Source organism: Sarcophilus harrisii, chromosome 2 (genome assembly GCF_902635505.1).
Source record: "Sarcophilus harrisii chromosome 2, mSarHar1.11, whole genome shotgun sequence".
Taxonomy (NCBI): domain Eukaryota; kingdom Metazoa; phylum Chordata; class Mammalia; order Dasyuromorphia; family Dasyuridae; genus Sarcophilus; species Sarcophilus harrisii.
Window position 1 is genome coordinate 314358477 of NC_045427.1, and position 22342 is coordinate 314380818.

Genomic DNA, 22342 nt, shown 5'->3' on the forward strand with positions numbered 1-22342 from the left:
CTCCAGTACCAGGCAAAAGGTCTGACACATAGTATGTGACAATGAAATAACATTTGTAAAGCATTTAGTAAAGCTTATCCCATAACAAGTAACTAACAAATGCTTCTTTCCTTCCTTTTCCCTTTTCCCTTAATAAATGTTGGGCTAGTTATGTTTCTAAAGCTGGCCCAAAATTAAATGTAAAAAGTGCCATATTATTCATGTAAAAAAGAACATGTTACAAAACTTCCATGTTCTATTTGAATACATAGGATATTAATTATCACCATGAATTCACCAAAAAGTTATTGATAGATTAGGTGATCCATAAAATCATCATCTCTCAAATCTTTCTTCAATTATAGCTTGAGAGGTCACTGACTCTTCCCTGTAAGCATAGGAGATTCACTTCTGTTTGACATACATGGAAATCTGTATTTTACATGAAGACCTTGTCATCATGTTATCAAGAGAGAGTAATGATGCCTTAGATGTATATGGCATTTATCTTCCAGAGAGTTCAAAATGCCCACACCAATATTGCATGTATCTTTAAAATTAATTTTTATTTTTTTCTGTGTAATATTAGTCTTGTGATAAAGGGTACCAAGGTCAATAATTTCTTCACTTCCCGTCATCCTCAGCTAGAATCCTTTAATCTTTCTATCATGTTGCTTCACTTCCTCCTTCCCCACTTTCAGATTTTTGTGTGTGTGTATTGTCTCACATTAGAACTACAGAGACTGTATTTATTTTTTGTCTTTATATCTCCAGTGCTTAGCATAGCACATAGCAGGCACTTAATAAGTGTTTATTGATTGGTTGGGTAACTAATGAACTTGGCTGAAGCCTTAAATTAAAACTTAGGAGAATCCATATTTTACACCCAGTAGTCTTCTTTCCTTAATTTCCCTATTTTTTATCTTAATCCTGGAATGATTATCAAGAATGTTCCTGATCTTTTTTAAAATTCCAATTAGAGTTGGTAGTATGATTTTCTGTATTAAAACATGGGATCTACTTTTTTGTTGTTTGCTTGTTTTGATATGAACATGTAATCTCACCAGAATAGCACTGCTGACAAAATAATAATTATTATAATAGCTTTCTAAAGTTTTCAAAGAATTTTATATACATGTTTTCATCTGATCAGAACAGCTCTGCAAAGTAGGTGCACCCTTTTACAAAAATGGAAATTTGATGCTAAGACTTGCACAGCTGATAAGGGTCTGAAGATGGATTAGATTTTAGATCTATAGCCCTATAGTTTAACATTAATTCTACAGGTTGGCTATCAAATTCATAAAACATATCAGGTATTATTGTTACTCTAAAAGTCTTATTATGTTTTCTCTAGTAAGATTATATGAAACTGGCCAAATCTCAGGACAGTCCCAGTTAAGAAGAAAGTCAAGAATGCATGCTGAGCCAGGAGAGACTCACCCAATTTTTCAAATGGAATCATTGAACAAAAAAATATCAATATGAAAATTCTCTGAGCTGTGGTATTACTGGAGTCAAAAATAGGCAGCTGGAAGTTCCATAAAGAGAATTTTTAGTCTTTTGAGTAGTTTTTCAACTAACTATCAAGGGCAGTAGAAATGGTACATTCATTTAAAGTACAGCCAAAAAAGCAGTCTCTTTAAAGTAGAGCTTTGGTGAAAATATTTTAGATCTACCCTGTGTGTTTCTTTATCTTCAATACTATAGTCTATTGTGATTTCTTTGTATAGGATTTCCATTCATGATAGTGAAAGCCCTGTGCTAAGAATTAATAATGAGTACATAGTGGACACTATCTTTGTGGATCAGAGAGAGTTGTTTTGCTCTTTATTTGCTGCTAATATAAATGTAAAGATAAATTAATTTTTTAAAATTTCAATTATCAAGAATTCATTTTCCTCCTCTCACCTCTTCCCCCCAGAAGGTAGGAAAGAGATGAAGAGAAAAGATGAGGGAGAGAGGACAAGAAAGAAATAGATAGAACAATAGAAAGATGGGGTAGGAATGAAATAGAGAAGGAATGAGAAAAAAAGAAGAAAGGAAGGAAAGAAGAAAAGAAGGAAGGAAGGAAAGAAGGAAGGAAGGAAGGAAGGAAGGAAGGAAGGAAGGAAGGAAGGAAGGAAGGCAGGCATATGTCATTTAATTAAAAGATTATCAAGATTGGGACTTTGAAGATAAAGATGCCATAAACTATAAGGATGGCACAACTTACATTAATATTTCCTGATAAAAATACAAAATGGCCTAGTAAGATGTTATCTCACCTATTTATCTTATATGGATGGAAAACTGGACACAGAACTAGAAAGTCCTGGGTCACAGTTGCAATTTAAACCTATTCTCTGTGTAACCCTGTGTGACCCCAGGACACTTGACCTCTTAGTGCTTTGTGCAACTCTCTAAAACTATAAGTTACAGAGAAGGTGCCTGTGTTAACAGAGCGAGTCTTCTCTAGAAGATTTTTATACCAATGAAATAATGTTCTCAGCATCAAAAGAGATATTTGTAAAAAGAACTTAGCGCAGTATATAGTAGGTACTATATAAATCCTTGTTTCTCTCCACCTTCCCTATCCCTATATTTTCCTTTCTGTGATTTTCTTTGTATTTTAAAATTTATTTTACCTTAACAGATGAAGCTTCATCACATACCTTATACAAAGCAGACGTAGATGCAGATCCAACAGCAAATGCCACTCCTATGATTGAATCAGCATGAAAATTATCTGCATATGCCATCATCACGATGCCTGTGATAGCCATTATTGCAGCGACTATCTGCCAAATGAAAGATGGAGACAGAGAAGTTGGGTATCGCTTTTCCTAACACAAGAAAATCACAATCTAATTGTCCCTTAGGATCACATGAAAGTTGCCAAATATCCCCTAAATCTCACCTTCTTTAACTATAGGTTGCAAACCAATATGGGGTCTCATAACTGAATGTGGGGATTGTAACATTATGATTTATGATCAGTAAATTTTTATTTGTATACCCATTTTATATACCTACATACCTGGGGTCATGTAAAAGTTTCTCAGGCAAAAGGGGATCACAAGTGGAGAAAGTTTAAGAAACCCTGCTCTAAAAATCTCTTCCAAATTCCCATATAGCAAAGAATGCTGAAAATCAAAGAGCCCATAATAAAAATAAAATAAAAAATAAAAATAAAAAAGCTCATAACAAGAATATGTGTATGAATATGAAATTCTAGGAATCAGTGATATAACTTGACTTCTTTCTTATCAAGTAAGCGTACCTTCATTTTATTCTTTTAGTCATGGGTAACATCAAGATTGTGTTGGAGCCAGCTTAAAATAGCTTGTGGGAACCCACTGTGAAATTTTCACTTACAACTTAAAAATCACAAAGGTACCGATCAGGGCTTGATTTATTATTTTGTTGATTATCTAAACTCAAGAAGGTCTTATAATGCAAACTAAACTTAAAAGTGCATGTTTATTTTTACATGGTAAAAATTTAGCAGTATATCCTTATTCCTTTTTATAGATATTGGTTGAGGTCAGCAGAGAGATAGTGGAAGGCTTAGAGAGTTAAATCATAACTAGACTGGTGGTCTGGTGACTTAAGGCTAATAACAATTATAAAAACTATAAATTACATAGTCCCTTAAGATTTACAGAGTATTTTATATCCATTATCTCATTTGAACCTCACAACATCCCTGGAATAGCAAATTACCTCCAGCCTATCTTCATCCATAGATCATTTAGCCTCAATCAACTCAACATTATAGTAAGTCTACTGATACTCTTTCCTTTTAGACCAAGTTATGTTTCTGGGCACACCAACCTGGAAAGGCTTAAAAAATGAAATTTCCAAACTGGACAAAGCTCTTGTACAGCCTGAGAAAGCCCATATGCTAATTGTTGTTGTTGTTGTTGTTTTCAATTTGAGTTCTGAGTATTATCTTATAAAACATTTGTTTCTGTGAATTATACTGCCATAAATGCAATACCCATATTCCCAATTGGATACTACTGAGAAATTATTAGAACAGATGTAGTCCTATATTTACATAATTATAGGCTCAGAGGAAGCTGATGCAGAAGACAACAACTTTGTTAATGACCACAAAGAGCAAGCATATGTTTGGTCTTACTGAAAACTGATGTCAAGCATCCTATGTGAAGAACAGGGAAAACACTTGGCAAAAGGCACAGAATAAAAGCCATCTCATCAGAAATGAAAAACTCTCTTCATAAGATAACATCTGAAGGACTTTTTGATACAAGACACTTCTCACACTGAATGAATAAGCTACAAGACTTGTGTTCTAATTATACTGGAGTTCAAATTATAGGGGCTAGAATGTAATGCATACACTACGAGGTGTCAAAGAAAATCTCCAAAAATAAGTAATAAGCTTATAAATAAAAATGGCTAGGGGATTACCTAGAAGTAGTAAATATGGAAAACCTCACAGAATTATCCTCTCTTTTGTTTTGAGGATTTTTAGCTCAAATAAGAATTTTAATAGATTATCAGAGACAACTGTTTATAAGATCATATGAAGAGGCATCAAATATTACCCCTCAACTTGGGAGTTAATTCAACCTTAAAAACATGGCAAATTAGCTAAGTAGTTGTGTAAACATTTATTTTATTAAATTATTTCAAAGAAAGTGGTCAGAGAAAAAAATTATATAAACATCATTTTCTCCTGATACCTCCCACCCATATTTATTTTGATCAAATATATGAATGATTATTTCTGATGTGGATTTAATAAATCATGCCATTGATTCTTTATGATCTTTTAAAACTCAATAATTAATGCCAACTTAGTAATTCATATCAAAACCCTTAAAATGTCTCTAGAGCTACTTTTTAGTGCCATGGCCAACAAGAGCAAATAGACTACAGAACCATGTAAAGTGAGAAATATAATTTATACATAATGTTATTCATAGAAACATGATATCACATCTCTTAGGGATTGTTCATTAGTTAATATGAATTTATAAATGACAATTCTAGTTTGAGTTTTCTATGGACATGAATTGAAAATTAGCAAAATACAATTAGTTCTATGGTAATTTAGATTAAAATTATGGTGATCTCTTTGAAGATACTCATCACCATTATAGTTCATGTGCCCATGAAGAATTAGATTATTTAAGTTGACACATCTATTACACCAAATGTCTTGACTGCCTTAATGGAGAATAGTATTTTCATTACAGAGAGCATGAGAGTGCTGTAAACTGAGTTCCAAAAAAGAAACATTGTGAGAAAGTTCTCTTCACTTCATGTGCAGTAATTTATAGGTCATACAAGTCACATGGGAAGAAGGCAGACTGACACATTTATTACATTTTCATTTCATTCACAGAAGTATCTGAAAGATCAGTTTCTACATGATCAGATTCTAATCCAAAGTAATTTTGATGAATTTTTCTGCAAATCAGATTGTAAAGGGAACCTAGCTAATTTGGATAATGTGACAAAATATGAGATATAAATCTTTAATGATCTCAATCAGTAATTCAAACTATCCAAAGTACATTAATTAATTGTACAGTATTCCTTTGCTTTATCAATGTAGACTGTAAAACATGCAATTAAAATTTTTAGAGAATAACCTTAGCATGGGATTTAGATTACATGGATTTTTATAGCCCAATTATTTATCACAAAGCGAGGTAAACTGGTCCTTATTGGGGATGGTGAGAAAACATACGACTTTCTCTTTTGCATTCAAACCAATAAGATTCTGTATATAGGAAATTCTTAGCTTGAATGTTGTGGATAAAACCTGGTTTTGGTGCTCATCTATACCTATTAATAAAAATAACATTTATCTCTACAATATTTTAATAAATATGTAATATTTAAATAATATAAATTTATGTGATATATAATATAAATGTAAAACTGAATTAACCCTGAGAAGGTAGATATTATGACTATCCTCATTTTAAAGATGAAGAAAATGAGGCAGACACAGGTTAAATGATTTGTTTGGAATCATAAGTTCTAGTAAGTGTCTGAGGCTGAATTTGAATTTGAAGACCTGAGTCTTCTCAACTCTAGGTCCAGTGCCATATTCTCTAAGATTTTCATAAATTAATGCATATTTTCTGAAGGATTTCTAAAACTATTCAATTGCTTGGGTTCTAAATTATGTCAATCAATTCTAACTTGTACACAAATATGGAGATGTAAAAAAATTAACAAAGCAAACTAAAAATAAGCAAGAGGGAAAAATCTTCAAAAGGAATTGTATTAAAATAGAAGAACTCTCAGTTGGTGAAAATGTTTTGGCTGTATGAGGATCATAAAGTTACCAAATGAATTTTTTAACCTTTCAAAACACATTGGGGCAATCACGTCAACATAGTCACAATATCCCCAGACAGAAACAATACTATCCAAAGGAAAAGGATTCATCTTATTCTCCTGATAGTATAATTTTTTGCATTTCTTTCTTGTGTCATAGTTTCTGCCTTCTCCTAGCTTCAGTCCTTGGAATAGGTCCTTGAGTTTCACCCTCATCATGTGGTGATTCTAGAATATTAATAAAATCAACAGAACTATCAATGCTTCTTTTCTTTGAAAAAACAAACATATCTTAAAATAGCACATTCAGTTGGACCTTCCTTATTAATAGGCCAGTCCCCTTCTTGCACAATACACCCCCAAAGAAAGGTGCAGTAGAATCTTAAAGATCTGAATGAATAATCATGTCTATCTTTTTTCCTGTCATTAATATTACTTCTTGAAACTTGCTGGGACCCAAAAGGACTTTGGTTCCAGTTGGGAGATCATTTTTTTATGGTTTAAAGCCTTTATACCCCCAGAAGTAAAATGAATGGAAAGAAATATTTTTGTTTTATTTCTTGTGTGGGTAGAGATTAGCCAAGAGCAATGGAGAATAGAGAAAACTTTAAGAACCCCAAACATATAGATTATATTTACAAAAAAAAAAAAAAAGAATTAGCAAAGATTAAAAAAAAATTTACTCTTTTGTTCTCTCTGTGAAAATCTTTTCAAATATCCTGTCATACATGATCATTAAATTTCACTAGATGCTAGAACTGAGTCCAACGAAATCATGAAAGAGTCTAGACCTACAAAAATCTAAAGAAATACTTGGGTGCAAAAGAAATGAAAGAAATGGGGCTGTTATCATAAGGAGTTTAGACATTCTGCCAATTCTGAGCTACAAACAATGAAAATCACATTGCTTTTCCCCTTGATATTTATTTAGGTGAAATCAAGTTAAAATGGATTTCTCAGGTAGCTTTGAAGAAAAATGTTTCATGAAAGGCTGATATAGGGAGAAGAAAAGTATATCACTACCTACTAAAGCAGATAAGGGAAGATATAGGCTAAACCTCAGAAGAAATTCAGATTTTAATTTTTTTTTTGACAGTGGTATCAGAGATTGTTTCTCCTTCACTAGATGCTTTCCTAAAGCATTGTTTGGCACGACTTTCATAATATTCCCCAAAGAGTATAGAGCAATTGCCCTAATTTACTATAACATAAAAAGAATCCTAGAAAATATCAAACTCTGTCCCACATATGCTGTTCATTGTTGATTGTTCCAGTCCCTGGAATACCAGTGAGATATTTATTCAAAAGAAATCAATATAAGCATCATTGCCAGAAAACTAAATAAATGAAAAATATATATTTTCTAATTATAAGCAACTGGGCAGGCAGGCAGCTCACTGAGTCCATTAATATACTTGAACATGGATTGCTACAGATAGTGAGCTATATTTGGATTAAGAAATACTACAATGAATAGGACCACAATACTTAGAGTAAAGACTTGAATTTATCTGATCTCACCTGTGGGCAAGTCACTTAACTACTACCTGCCTCAGTATCCAGATCTGTAAAATGGAGAATATAATAACACCTATCTCACGTGGTTATTGAGAGGATAAAATGGAATATTTGTAAGCACTTTGCAAATCTTAAAGTACTATGTAAATTCTAGCTATTATTATCATCTGGGAAGTAGCACTGTGTTTTCAATTTTTTAAAGTCAGTGATTCTACTGCAGAGGCGTCACGTTTGTGTTTCTGAGGACGGAGGATCAAGGTGCCATCTCTACCACTTGTTTTAGGTACCACTCCCTTCGGGGACCTTTGCTGAAGAGAATCTGGAACAGCATGTCTTTTCTTTTGAGATTGAAAGCCAAAAGACAAAATTTTATTTCTTTCACACTCTCATTAACTCTGGCTCTTACAATCCCTGTAGATACTTAGAGCAATGAGAACAGCTAGGAAGGTCTTATGCTTTAAGTCATGAAAGATCATCTTGTAAATACTGCTATTATCTTGGTCATAAACTATGGCTTCAAATCATGAAATAAAGCTCTTGGAAAGATCAAAATTACTGGCCATTATGAAGACATATGTTGCATGTATTCATATTATCAATGATGACTGGTATACAAGAAAGTATACAAATAAAATCATCAAAGATATGTATGATTAGTAAAAGGAGTGTACCAGTTGTGGAATGAGGATTAAAGATGATACATATGATAGTTCCATGTTAAATGACACCTTCAAAATAGATAGAAAAGAAAATTCAAAGAAGTTCTTCAGCTTGTTGGTCTTCTATGAAATATCAAAATAAATAAATAAAAGGATGTGGACATGAATCATGCAGGATAGGAAGGTATAGCAGGTAAAGGTTATATGCCTAGCCAACTATCCAAGTAAAAATGAACAAGGAAAGAGAAAATAATTCCAAGTCTCCAGTTGATTTTGAATAATAAATAAATTGATCATAATCCTTTTTTTTCCCCCAAAATCCTGCTTATAGGAAAACTATGAGATATAGGATACTCATGAAAAAAATAGGCTAAGCAGAAATATTCAAGGAAGTCCATGTAAGTCTCTTGAGTTCCTCCATACCTCATCTTGAGCTAAAACTAAATAATTGCATTTTATATAATGATTATTGTATCCTTAAACGACAGAAAAATGTGTGGGTGCTGAACTGAAAATAAACCATTTATATATTAACATTCTTTAAGATAGTTGGTATTTGTTGAATTATTTAGGGGGCAGTAACAAAGTACAGTAAATAGAGGATTAGACCTGGAATTAAAAGGATTTGCATTCAATTTTGACCTAATAAACTTTCTTAACTAGTGTTTCAACTTCCTCATTTGTAAAATTGGGATTGATTTAATTGATAATTAAATTGATAATAACAGAACCTCCCAGAATTATAAGGATCACATGAGATAATATCTGTAAAGGACTTTGCAAACCTTAAAACACTATATAAATGCTAATTACAACAGCTACTACTACTATTATTACCACCACTACCACCACCACCACTACTACTACTACTACTACTATTACTATTAGCTATATATAATTATTTCCTTGTGTAGAAAAAAGGAGGTGCTTTGGATGTCAGAGAAAAAATTTCCTCAATAATAAAAGACTTAGAAAGAGGCACTAGATCTAGAAGAAATGTTTTGATTTTTACATTTTAAACTCAGTTTCCAATAAAGTGGAATTGGCCGCAGAATGTGGGAAACATTCTTCTCAGAGATCAATATTTTATTAAGCTGTAACCTCTGGTCACTGTGAATTTGAAAAATTCCAATTATAATATATAGTACATTTGGCATATAGCAAGTACTAAGATATTTTTTTCAATTTTAAATTTCCATGGAGCTTGCTAATTGTCATGGAACTTTCTAAATTAGTTTCAATTACTATTCAAAAATACTCTTTGAATGTGAAAAATATTCACGAGTATGGTAAAAGTGACTTCCTTTTCACAACAGAAAACTAAACATTTCATACTTCATCTTTCTCTGCTTTATGGAGTTTATGTTTCATAGTTTGTATCAACAAACTAATCACTAAATTTTAAGATTATGAGCATTGCTTTCTGGCAAACTACATTACTATATGGAATTCGTGTTTACCACAACTATCACAGCAAACATCCTCGGTTCTGCCCATGAATCTGTTTTGGCATTAAACATATACAGGTGGGCCTGATCATCTTTCTTGACCACCTTGAAATAAAGCAAATGAGGATACTGGCTAGCCATCTGTTTCTCAGCTACTGGAGCAACAGTTTGAACCAAAAATATACTTTTCAGCCAAATGTCTGAAGGCAAATCCAGCAACTGGAAGAAAGCAGTCTAACTGGATGGATTCTGAAGAAACTATACTTTGAGATTATTTATAGATGCAGGAGACAAGTAGTAGATGTATTTATGTTGTTGGAACTGTATTTCTCCTTTAATTTCTCAAATGACCTAATTATGCATGTTCTCAGGAGGTCTCCAGAGGCAAAGAAATGCTGATGCTGTCAAAAGACAAAATGCTGAATATGTTTTGAAATTTCTCATACACCATGGCCTGATTATGAGCAGCATCATTAAAATTTCACTTTGACATTTTTTTGGAATATGACACTATTTAATATTCACAGTAAGAAATGAAGCAATTTATGATGGTTAAACAGGAAAATATGACTTCTATCAGCATGTCTGTTATTAATTCTCAATAAATTACTATCTAAAGACCAAGTCTTAAAGAGGTTAAATAACACAAACCAGAAAGCAGCAAACTTGAGGTTCACATTTATAGCCTTTGATTTCATTCATTGACTTATTCTACACTGCTTAATTTATGTGGGGGAATATGTGGGGGGAATTATTTTTGTCTGGAGTATCTTAAATAAATAGGACTTTTAATACAATGCTTCTCTCATCAGTGGAGAATTGGAAATACAAATCTATAATTTAAAAAAAAAAAAAAAAGAAAGACAAACCTCAAGTATAACATGGCTATTTTCTCATGGGGAAACCTAATGGTTTATATTCTGGAATATAAATCATCCTTTTGACCATGCTGGGAACATCCACATAACTCCTTATATCTTTCCTCCTTGCTTTCAATTTTTTTATAGTAAGGAAGCAAAGATTCCATTATGTCTACATGGAACCAACTTGACATTGGTCAAGATTCATCAGTGATAGAGGCAGCCAGAATCTCTTTTACAACTGAGTTCACAAATGATTTCAGCCTAATTCCATTTGAGTCTTAATTCCAAGATTAGTTACTAGAAAATCTCTTAGTATGAATTTTTTCACCCCAGTGACTATTATTGATTCATATGATTGTTTTCCATAATTAATGCTTTTCTATAAAGAACATTCGCCACTTCTTTAGTATCACCTTTAACTGGAAAAAAAGATTTAAAGTGGACATGATTGTAGGAATATAAGCTTAGAAATGGATGTTCATTTATCTCAATCCTTTCCCTCCCATTTTATTAATTTGAAAAAACTGAATCCCAAAGAGACTAAATGACTAGGCCAATCAAAGTCAGTATTCAATCACAGGCACTAAACTTCAAATACAAGACCTTGTCCACAGCTTCCTATTTTTAATTAATATTTATATCTCAAAATAGATAATATTTGTAAAAAGCTTAATACAGTACCTGGCACATAAGTATTATATAAATACTTGTTTAATTCTTTCCATTTGAAGGGTTGTCATGTGGAAAAGAGATTAATAATAGAAGCTAACATTTTTTTAGCTCCTACTATGTGCCAAGCACTATGCTAAATGCTTTACAATTATTATCTCATTTGATCCTCATGCCAACCCTAGAGGATAAATGCTATAATTATCCCCATTTTTCAGATGACACAACTGAAGCAAACATGTTCAGTGATCTAAACAGGGTCATATAGCTAGTATTTGAGACTAGTATCAGGTTTTTGTGATTCCATGCCCAGTGCTATGCTCATTGATTCACTCATCCCATCAGATTCAATTCATTATGTTTGGTCTCCAGAAGACAGAACTAGAAAGAGGCTGATTTAGGGTTGAGATAAAAATTCTATAATAAACTAACTAATAAGCATTTATTAAATATAAGCAACATGCCATAATTGTCTAATAATTAGAGTCATTTAACTAGCTCAGGAGGTAGTAGTTTTCCCTTTATTAGAGGCTTTCTAGTGACACTAAATGACCATTTTCCATGTCTATTATAAAAATTCCTACTCAGGTATAAATTGTACTCTTAGTTTCTTTTCAACTAAGATTCTATTATTCAGAAAGTACCATTTTCAAACCTATTCCCCAGAAGACTGATAAGTTCATTGGTCAACTTGATAAAGTTGCCTTTGTTTGACACCTTTTATTTCCTCATTTGGAGTATTGTGGTGATTGCTGCTCCCTTCTTTAAAAAAAATTAAAGGTCATCTTTTTGGTCTACATATTCAATACTTACAACTCATTGAGTCAAGTGCTTGAATCTTTAATGACTAGGAATTATTTGATCAGCAATGAAGATTTGAGTCACCCTTTTAACTGGGTCTGTAAAAGAAAAATGATAGACCTGATACTCTTTTTGGAGAAATAGAAAGATAGATGCATACAGGTCAGAGAAGGGAGATCTAAAAAAAAAAAAAAAAAAAAAAAAAAAAAAGATTTTGGCCCTAAGGATTTCCAGTGCAGGAACAGTAATATTCAATCACCAGCAACACCATATAATCTTCCCAACCCCAGAAATGGCAGTCACTGGGAGACTGTGAGTGGTTGAGTTTCCAAGAACTGTTAGCATCCAAAAGTATGGAGTAAGTTGGAGTTCCTGGCAAAATGGTCAAAGGAAATGAACAGACAATTTTCAAATGAAGAAATTAAAGCCATTTCTGATCATATGAAAAAATGCTCTAAATCACTATCAATTAGAGAAATAAAAATTCAGTCAACTCTGAAGTAACACTACCTATCTCTCAGATTGGCTAAGATGACAGGAAAAGATAGTGATAAATGTTGGATGGGATGTGGGAAAAATGGGACACTAATACATTGTTGGAATTGTGATGCAACCATTCTGCAATTTGGAACTATGCCCAAAGGGCTATTAAACTCTGCATACCCTTTGATCCAACAGTGTCTCTACCGGTTCTGTAAAAAAGAGATCCAAAAAAAGGAAAAAGGAACTACATGTGCAAAAAATGTTTGTAGCAGTCCTTTTTGTAATGGCAAAGAACTGGAAACCGAGTGGATGCCCATCAGTTGGAGAATAGATGAATAGGTTATGATAAATGAATGTGATGGAATATTATTGTTCTATAAGAAACAATCAACAGGGTCGTTTCAGAGAGGTCTGGAGAGACATACATGAACTAATGCTAAGTGAAGTGAGTACAACCAAGAGAACACTGTATACAACAACAAGAAGATTATATGATGATCAATTCTGATGGATGTAACTCTTTTCATCAATAAGGTGATTCAGGCCAATTCCAATAGACTTGTAATGGAGAGAACCGCCTGCATCCAGAAAGAGGACTATGAGAATTGAATGTGTATCACAAACATAGAATTTTCACCTTTTTCATTGTTTGCTTGCTCTTTTTTCTTTCTCAGTTTTCCCCCTTTTTGATCTGATTGTTTTTGTGCAGCAAGATAAATGTGGAAATATGTATAGAAGAATTGCTCATGTTTAACATAAATTGGATTATTTTCTGTCTGGGGGAGAGAGGTGGAGGGAAGAGAGGGAGAAAACAATTTAGAACACAAGATTTTGCACATATGAATGTTGAAAATATCTTTGCATGTATTTTGAAAATAAAAAAGCTATCATTAAAAAGAATATTTGCTTATCTGTTTAAAATAGCAGAGAATGGTTAATTTGGAAAGAGATTTCAGTGCATTTTTTAAGGTGACATGGAGGAAGGGAGAAAAAGAGGTTTATTGAAATTGTGCAACTAATTTCACAGTTGAAAATGTTTATCATGTTTTTCTCACTTCATATCATAAGAGCTAAGATTCTTAATGCATCATAAAAAACATAAGCCAGAATGAGAGGTAAAGAGATATAGTTGAAAGAACACAAGTTTTGGAGACAGCGATCCTGGGTTTAAATACTCCCCTGCAACTTATTAATAGTATGATTCAATTTAATTCAATAAATATTTATCAAGCACCTACTATGTGCTGGATACCACATTAAACATTGGAAGTCATTTGGTCAATCTGAGCCTCAATTCTTCATTTATAAAATGAAGGCAACCTTTAATAACTTTTTGGGTCCTAAATCTGTGATCTTATGATATTATCAATTCACAACTAAGTAAAGTAGCATATTTGAAAATCACACATATCATTACCCTTACTCCCATGAACCTGTCTTTCAGCACAATCCAAGAAAGTAAGAAGACAAATGCTTTGTTACAACAGAACAGGGCAGAGACATCTGTGGCTGTCAGTTTCTTTAAAGCCAGTAAATACAGGTAATTAGTCAAAGTCCATAGGATAGAAAAGGGAGCAGTCCTTTTAAGAAAGAGCTTCAACGTCAAACCATCTTCACCAAAAATCCGACTGCATTCCCTAGGAGAGAAAAGAGGTTAGTACTCAAATAGAATTTGACTTCATGTTTCCTTGAGCATGGAATCACAAAATTACATTCATGATTGAATAACTTGGGCGAAAAACACACATATGCATAAACAATCAGTTATCTTGCAAACATGTTTACCCAATTCTCCATTTTACTGGTAACAGGTCATTCAGAGGTTTTCATGATAAAAAGAGCATTAGATCTCCAAAGGAACAGAACCAGCATTGCAGCCTCTAGATATGCTTTTGAAATCAGAGGTGTAGCCATTTGTCACTTATCATAGCAGTTTCCTGTTCAATACCAAAGCAGGGCAGACAATGACAGTAACTGGTAGTTTCTTGGTTTTTTGTTTTATTGTATTTTGGGGTTTTTTTGACAATGAGAGAACTGGAGGATTCCAATGGCAATGGGAAGATTTTTTTCCTGTGCTCAAGGAATAGTACAAAAACGGAAATTTGAACAGAATCTTAATTTTGTGTATCATTTAATGCATATTAAGGTTGTGAATAAAAGAAATAATTGATGTCTAAACCATCATCATTGTCAATATACCACACAAAGAGATGGAGTTTTATAATCTCAGGTCACTGTAACATTTCTTTACATGTGTGGAGTGGAAAGAGAGGACATGGGTGTGGATGTACCATTAGAACTTTTTTGGTAGAGAGACAATGATAAAGCCTAAATATCGTATTGCTTTTAGACATAAATCATCTTAAAAATAAACAAATGAGAAAACACAAATTGTTCAACTTCTTGGAATCAACCAGAATATTGGATGTTGCTATGAGTATTTTGGGTCAATAAATGAATTCCATTTCATTTTTTAAAAACACTTAATTAGATGGTGTGGTTGCTTGATTTCTGATGGACTGAGTATCTGTAGTAGAATTTGAAATTTGAAAATTGGCTTATTAGCCAATTCATTCAAAATGGTAAAACTGATGTGCACATAAATATAGTTTCTACTTCTATATACTGAGACTCAAGTTATACTTAAGAAAACTGCTGGTTTCAAAGCAAGTAGCAGTTTACACTTCCAGATTCACAAATGCTCATAAGATTATTTCCATGGCCCTTACTGCTTACTCTAGCAATTGTTTCAGAAGGAAGCAATACATATAAACTGACTTACCTCAAAGAGAAATGGTAAGGATAAATTAAATAATTCATGACCAGTGTTTTTAGACAAAAGGAAGTCCATTAACATAAAGTGAAGTCTTTTTGAAAGCCACATTGTATTGAAATATGAAGTTTCATTGTAAAAATTTCTTGCCATCCCTCTGTCCTCACTCTTACTTAATTAATACTCAACTCCACACTCCAAAACTCATTCTCTCTTCAAATAGGGAAACTTGTTTGAAGTTCCAGTGACCTATTGGGGGATAATTAAATTTGGATCCAGAAAATTTGTCAGACTTCACTTGATTTGGAAGATTACTGGACAGGAAGCATAGTCTTAGAAAGCATAGTCAAGCTATGGTTTTCAAAGAGAAATTTGACTTGAGAAGAAAACTTTATTGCAGAAATAAATCAAATCCAAAAGCTAAGAAAGACAGTTTCTAAATAGAAACACAGACACACAGAGAGGCATATACACTTACAAAGGGAAAATTGATAATTTTCCTAGAAGTTAATGGTCTTAAGCAAGAATTTAAATGAAAGCAGAAGGCCTTTGATGAAGTTTTAGGAACCCTTAGTATACTGTAAGTCTCACTTAAAAAATCATTTGCTTTGCATGAATACACCTTCTACAATTTATACTCTTCCTAATAGCTACAGAATCATCCTATCTTTTAGAATCACACAGAAGATAACTTAAGACCTTTTATTTCTTAAAAATTCCTTCCTTTCTCCTCCCAAAATAAAATCCTATAGGACAAGCTTATGGGCAAATTTCATACCCAACCTGATATTCTGTCTATATTGACAAGAAAAGCAGTATTCAATTTCTTTATTAGAATATTTGTTTGTATGAACCTTCTCCTCCTTCAGAGTTTCAACACAGGAAAAGAAGGAAATGTATCTAAAAGGAGGGATTCTCTTTCCTCCCCTATAAGTCAGCTAAGAGAACGTAAAAGAAGAGAGCCTAGGCTATTTGTTGACTGAGTTGATATTGTTCAGCAGTCTTCTTTTTCCTTTATACTTCTTTCTCTTAATCATTGTTATTACAAGTCTAAAAATTCTATACCACCTTGATATCTTTGATACTTAAGCCCTATAAGAAAAAAATTCATAAATTAAATGGATTTTACACATAGAGATCTAAATAAAACACACCATTCCTGGGAAAGGAACAACAGAATATCTAGCCAAATATATATATATTATATATATACACAAAGGAAAAGAAAGTTGGAATATAACATAGAAGGTAGACATGCATGAAACAATTGTTCCATGAATCCAGATAATTTGCCATCACTCTCCTTAAAGTTCCAAAATTTCTGTAAAACTTTTCCTTAAAATTTTCAATATGAAGCTTTTTTGTTGTTCCTATCATACTGTCAAAATCTCCCAATTCAGCTGAATTGTCTGGCTATTAACTGAACACCAAACATCTAAGTGAATCTTAGGTAACTTTTAATTTCATGTTCTTGCCTCTATGAGGTGAGAGATTTTTATGATGAGATTCTAAAAATACCCTGACTCTTTGATCATGGAGTAGTACCAAAAAAAAGTTTTCTCTGACTGATATATATAGGGGTGTGTGTGTGTGTGTGTGTGTGTGTGTGTGTGTGTATGTATTTCAGTTGTTTTCCATTGTAACTAACTCTTCATGACCCCATTTGAGATTTTTTTTGACAGAGATAATAGAGCAGTTTGACATTTCTTTTTCCAGCTCATTTTAGAGATGAGGAAACTGAGGCAAGCAGGGTTAAGTGACTTGCCCAGGGTCATACAGCTAGTAAGGGTCTAAGGCTAGATTGAACTCAGGAAGTTGAGTCTAACTGACTCTACACCCAAAGCTCCATCCACTGTATTTCTTTGCTGCCTGTTATATATGTGTGTATCTGTGTTATACATATATGTGTGTGAATTATATGTAAATATATATTTAGAGAGAGTGGGTGTTTTTCTGTAGTTAGCACAATGCCTGGCTCATAGTAGGTACTTTTTTTTCTTTTCATTTTTCAATGTATTATTTATTTATTTTAAAGATTATTTTTTAAAAACTTTTTGAGTTCCTAGTTCTCTACTTCCTTCCCAATCCCTCTCCCACCCACTGAGAAGACAAGCAATGATATTAATTATATATGTGAAATCACGCAAAACATATGTCCATGTGAGCCATATTTTTTAAAAGCAAGAAAAAACAAAGAAAGCAAGAAAATTATATTTCAATTTATACTCAGATTTCATCAGTTTTCTTTTTTGGAAGTGGATAGAACTTTTTTTGGTCTTGAATCATTGTATTCTTCAGAATAGCCAAGTCTTTCATAGTTGATCATCATTACAATTGCTATTACTGTGCATAATGATTTCCTAGTTCTCACTTTACTTTGCATCAATTCATATAAGCCTTGCCTTCAGATTATTTTATGCTGCTATTTTCAAAGCTAGTTTTGGGAGTCTTCCAGTTCTTAGTGCTTTCAAAGTGATGTAATCCTGCTGTCCTGATCTGCACTTGGATCTTTACTAGGGAAAGACCCCTGGTTCTCTACAGCTTCATATGTTAGAGCTTTTTTCTGATTTAGTACTATAATAGGATTCCTGCTTCCTGGTGATTAACCACCAGCACTTCTCTCCCTCCTGGAACTAAGATCCAGACCTGACTATGTGCAATAGAGTTGCCAATCAGTTTACTCAGTGCCAGCAAAAGGTCCCCTATAATCTTTCTCAGATCCCGTCACCATCTTTGGGCTGAGAGCTCGCAAAGCTGCTGTAGCCACAGCTACATGTATGGGCTGATGATAGACCTCCACCCCAATAATACAGAATTCTCCTTCCAATCTCTTCACTTTAGGCCAGAAAAATATCTCACTCCCAACTTTTGCTCTGCTGCTCTAAAATTCTATGAGGTATTATTTTAAAGTTGTTTGGAAGGAAGATTGGGGGAGTTAAGCTAAGCAGTTGCCCTTAATCCACCATCTTGGCTAATTAATAATAGATGTTTCATAAATGTTTATTGACTGATAGACTTGTATTTTTGAAGATGGAATGGGAGCTAATTCCTAAACAAATAGTATTCCTTAGCTTGGCCACCTGATATTGTTTTTTAAGCTTTGAATAGTCTTGCCTTTCAAAAAAAAAAAGTGGTTTTTATTCTATAACACAAGTAAATTGCATACATGACTCAATTATCAGGATCTTTCCCAAACAGATAATCTAGAGTTTGTAACAGTTTGTAACATGTAGTCTTGAATACATTGTTGAAAATTATTCTGATATTAATTATAATAAATATCTACAATTTCATGCTACAAAAGAGAAAGTGATTTCACAAACTGAAATGGCATAAATTCTGTCCCCTATTACATTGACTAATTCTAGTATCCAAGTTCTTATTTCAAACAGCAGAGTAAATGAAAGAGAATTCAGCTTCTTCTCTTCTTGATAGGTGACATTTATGAAAATAGAGACAGCAGGAATCAAAGCTTTAGGAATTTTCTAACTACATTTGTCCTACACATGAAGAAGAACACCAGGAAAATATTCTCTCATAGCAAATACTTTGTGGCTGACACAAGTCCTTTGTTTTGATTGCAAACACATTGAAATTTCATTCCAATATGCCAGTTTGTTTTACATGATTGCACTATATAACCTTTATCAAATTATTTACCATCCTAGGGAATGGGGAGGTGAGGGAAGGAGAGAGAAAATTTGAAACTCAGAATTCTTTAAATTAATGTTAAAATTTGTCTTTACATGTAATTAGAAAAAAATTAAAATACTATTAAAAATAACCCAAAAAAAAGCTTCATTCCAACAAAATTCACAGCTGAACATGTTTAGTTACACCACAGGTTAAGGGAACTTCTGAGTTAATCAGACACGTGACAGATGGAGGAAATGAAGTTCATTCCCAAGGTAATGTTTCCAGTCAAGAGCAAACAACCCAAACAATTTTTTTATAAGTAGATAATTTCAAACAAAACTGATTTCATTTTCTTTGTGGTACTCTGGAAGTGCTTCACAGACTTTTTTTTTTTTTTTTGGTAAACTGCTTATAACTACTAAACTGTGGGAATTGTAGAGTAGGAACTCATATACAAATATACATATGCACACATATGTATACCTTAAAATTATTTTAGATATGGGTAAAGGTATATATAAGTATTATATTAATATTATATAACAATTAGCATATTGTATAACATTTCTCATATAATCATATTATGTTATAGTTACTTATAATTCTTATATTAATTTTTCTTATAATTACTATATTAAGCATAGTCATAAAATATATATTCCAAGATTGTACTTATTTTAGTGGAAATTGAATACAAAATTATCTTTAGCTGCCAATTACAATTTAATTGCAAAGAACTTTTAGTGATTTAATTTTTGTTCCTTTTTGTGATAATTTAAGTCTTTATAAATGGATACACATACACACACATTCAACTAACCTGAATCTGTGAAGTATTTTCACTAAATAATAAACAGGCCATACTGTGTGTCAAACTTTTTTGTTGGTTCTTTGAAATTTTTGTTTTGCATGACTCAGATTTTAATAATCAGTTTCTCCTTTGCCACTAAATACTGAGACAAAGAAAAAGTTAAGATTTCAGCCATTCTGCCAAAATCAGTAAAATGCTAAGAAAGCATTGAATGGCCTTATATCATACTATAATTCTGGATTTCTTTATGTGCAGATACTGGATTCTAATAATTTCTTTAGTCAGACTCCCTGAGTACAGCTATAGGGAAGCCATAGATTCAATTAGTGGCTATGTTGACTGAGCTCTCTGAGACGAATGCTACAGAAGCCTGGTTAATTATAAAACAAACACAAGCCCTCACAACCTTAAACCTCTTCTAGAATTATAGAATTACAAATCTAATCTAGCTGAAAGATTACTGAACAGGTAAAGTGCTCTCTCTGTCTCTATGTCTCTGTCTCTCTGTTTTCCTCTCTTGATTCTGTCTCTGTCTGTCTCTGTCTCTTTGTCTCTTTTTCTCTGTCTGTCTCTTTCTATGTCTTTCTGACTGTCTCTCTCTCCATATATGTGTGTCTCTTTCATATAAACAACACACATATATTTGGCCAGCAGAGTAGTGCTCATATGTGCAAAGTTCCCATTTTAATAAAACAAAATAACACTATTGGGATGCTTTTTAATCTCTTTGTGGACCAGAGGGTCAGGAGCTCAAGCTGAATTCTGCTCATGGTACTCATTACCCAAATTCTTGTTCATATTGTTAACTATTAAAACTCCCTCTACCAATGCAAATCCAGAAATGTTTTCCTATTTACAGTGTTTGTGAGTTGCCTGGGGCACAGAGAGACATGACTTAGCTCTCCTAAATGACTTGCTCAGAGTCTGGCAGCTAGTATGTGTCCAAGGCAGTTCTCACACATAGATCTTCCTAACTTTGAGTGTGGCTCTCTATCCATCATGCCATGCTACTTCTCAGGCATCTTAATTCAGATTATAAATCATTTAATGATACTCCATTAAAATGAAACTTACCTGAATTTTTTAATTGGAGACTGCTTTTCTTGAGCAGTAGCTAGATGTCCAGAATAATAGACTGGGAAAAACATAATGTTCCAATTTGTGGAAAACCAAGTCATGAAAAATGGACAATAGAAGTTTTTATATGTGATCTTTACAATCTGCGTGGTTCCAACCCAAGAGGAAGAGACAGACAAAATGATCAGAAATCCCCAAATGACCTTGAGAAAGAGAGATGCACATGACTGACACCGAGTCTTAATTCTGTTTTCTTGGCTATTGCTGTCTGGGTGGGTCTGTGTCCCCTCATCTCCTGAAGAAGGAGAGAAAATATATATTAGATTACTTGAATTAAAAAAAATGACATTAAGATATTTTATTTCCTAAATATCACTTCAGTTTATTAGAAGCAGTCTTTTAAAAGTAAGCAGATATTCCTTTGCTATTTTACCAAAGATTAGCTAAAGCTGAAGACCAAAGGAATGTAATATGAAAGAAAAATTTGTGCTTTCTGTGTTTCACTTCTATATAGGAGTAAAGAGAAAAAGTCTTTGTGTTATGCATTTTCTGTAGTAAAGGAAATAAATTGTATGCTGAATGTTAAATAAGATTTAATAGCCTGCTGCCTATTTGGGGAAAACTCTAGAAATAAACCATATTTAAGCTTTGTTTTAGACATTTCCCTAGAATTTTAGTCTAAGCAGTGGCAAAATTATCCAGAAGGGCCAGCTAAATGGTGCACTGAATAGAGCACCAGTCCTGAAGTGAGGAGGACCTGAGTTCAAATATGACCTCCAACACTTAACACTTACTAGCTGTGTGACCCTGGGCAAGTCACTTAACCCCAATTGCCTCGCCATAAAAATTTAGTCAAAGAGAAACATTTCTAGAGACAGATTCCCAAGATCAAATTGGTTTTATATTAACCCAGAGCTACAAGTGATACTATTCTTACCTCATTTTCAAAGCAAAATAAAATGCAACTCATGCAGGCACTAATATTCTTTTTTTTTTTTTTTTAAATTTAATAGCCTTTTATTTACAGGATTTATACATGGGTAACTTTACAGCATTAACAATTGCCAAACCTCTTGTTCCAATTTTTCATCTCTTACCCCCCCCCACCCCCTCCCCTAGATGGCAGGATGACCAGTAGATGTTAAATATATTAAAATATAAATTAGATACACAATAAGTATACATGACCAAAACATTATTTTGCTGTACAAAAAGAATCAGACTCTGAATTATTGTACAATTAGCTTGTGAAGGAAATCAAAAATGCATGTGTGCATAAATATAGGGATTGGGGATTTAATGTAATGGTTTTTAGTCAT

The 22342-nt window shown here is 33.0% G+C and overlaps 1 protein-coding gene across 1 annotated transcript in view; it reads right to left on the reverse strand.

Moving 5' to 3' along the window:
- Positions 1 to 22342, reverse strand: part of SLC35F4 (solute carrier family 35 member F4) — a 115567-nt gene that overhangs the window by 23485 nt on the left and 69740 nt on the right. The window contains exons 3-5 of the mRNA XM_031949298.1: positions 21021 to 21318; positions 14144 to 14363; positions 2634 to 2759 (exon numbers count right to left, since the gene is read on the reverse strand). Of these exons, the coding sequence (XP_031805158.1) occupies positions 2634 to 2759; positions 14144 to 14363; positions 21021 to 21318 (644 nt within the window). The remainder of the gene's footprint in view (positions 1 to 2633; positions 2760 to 14143; positions 14364 to 21020; positions 21319 to 22342) is intronic.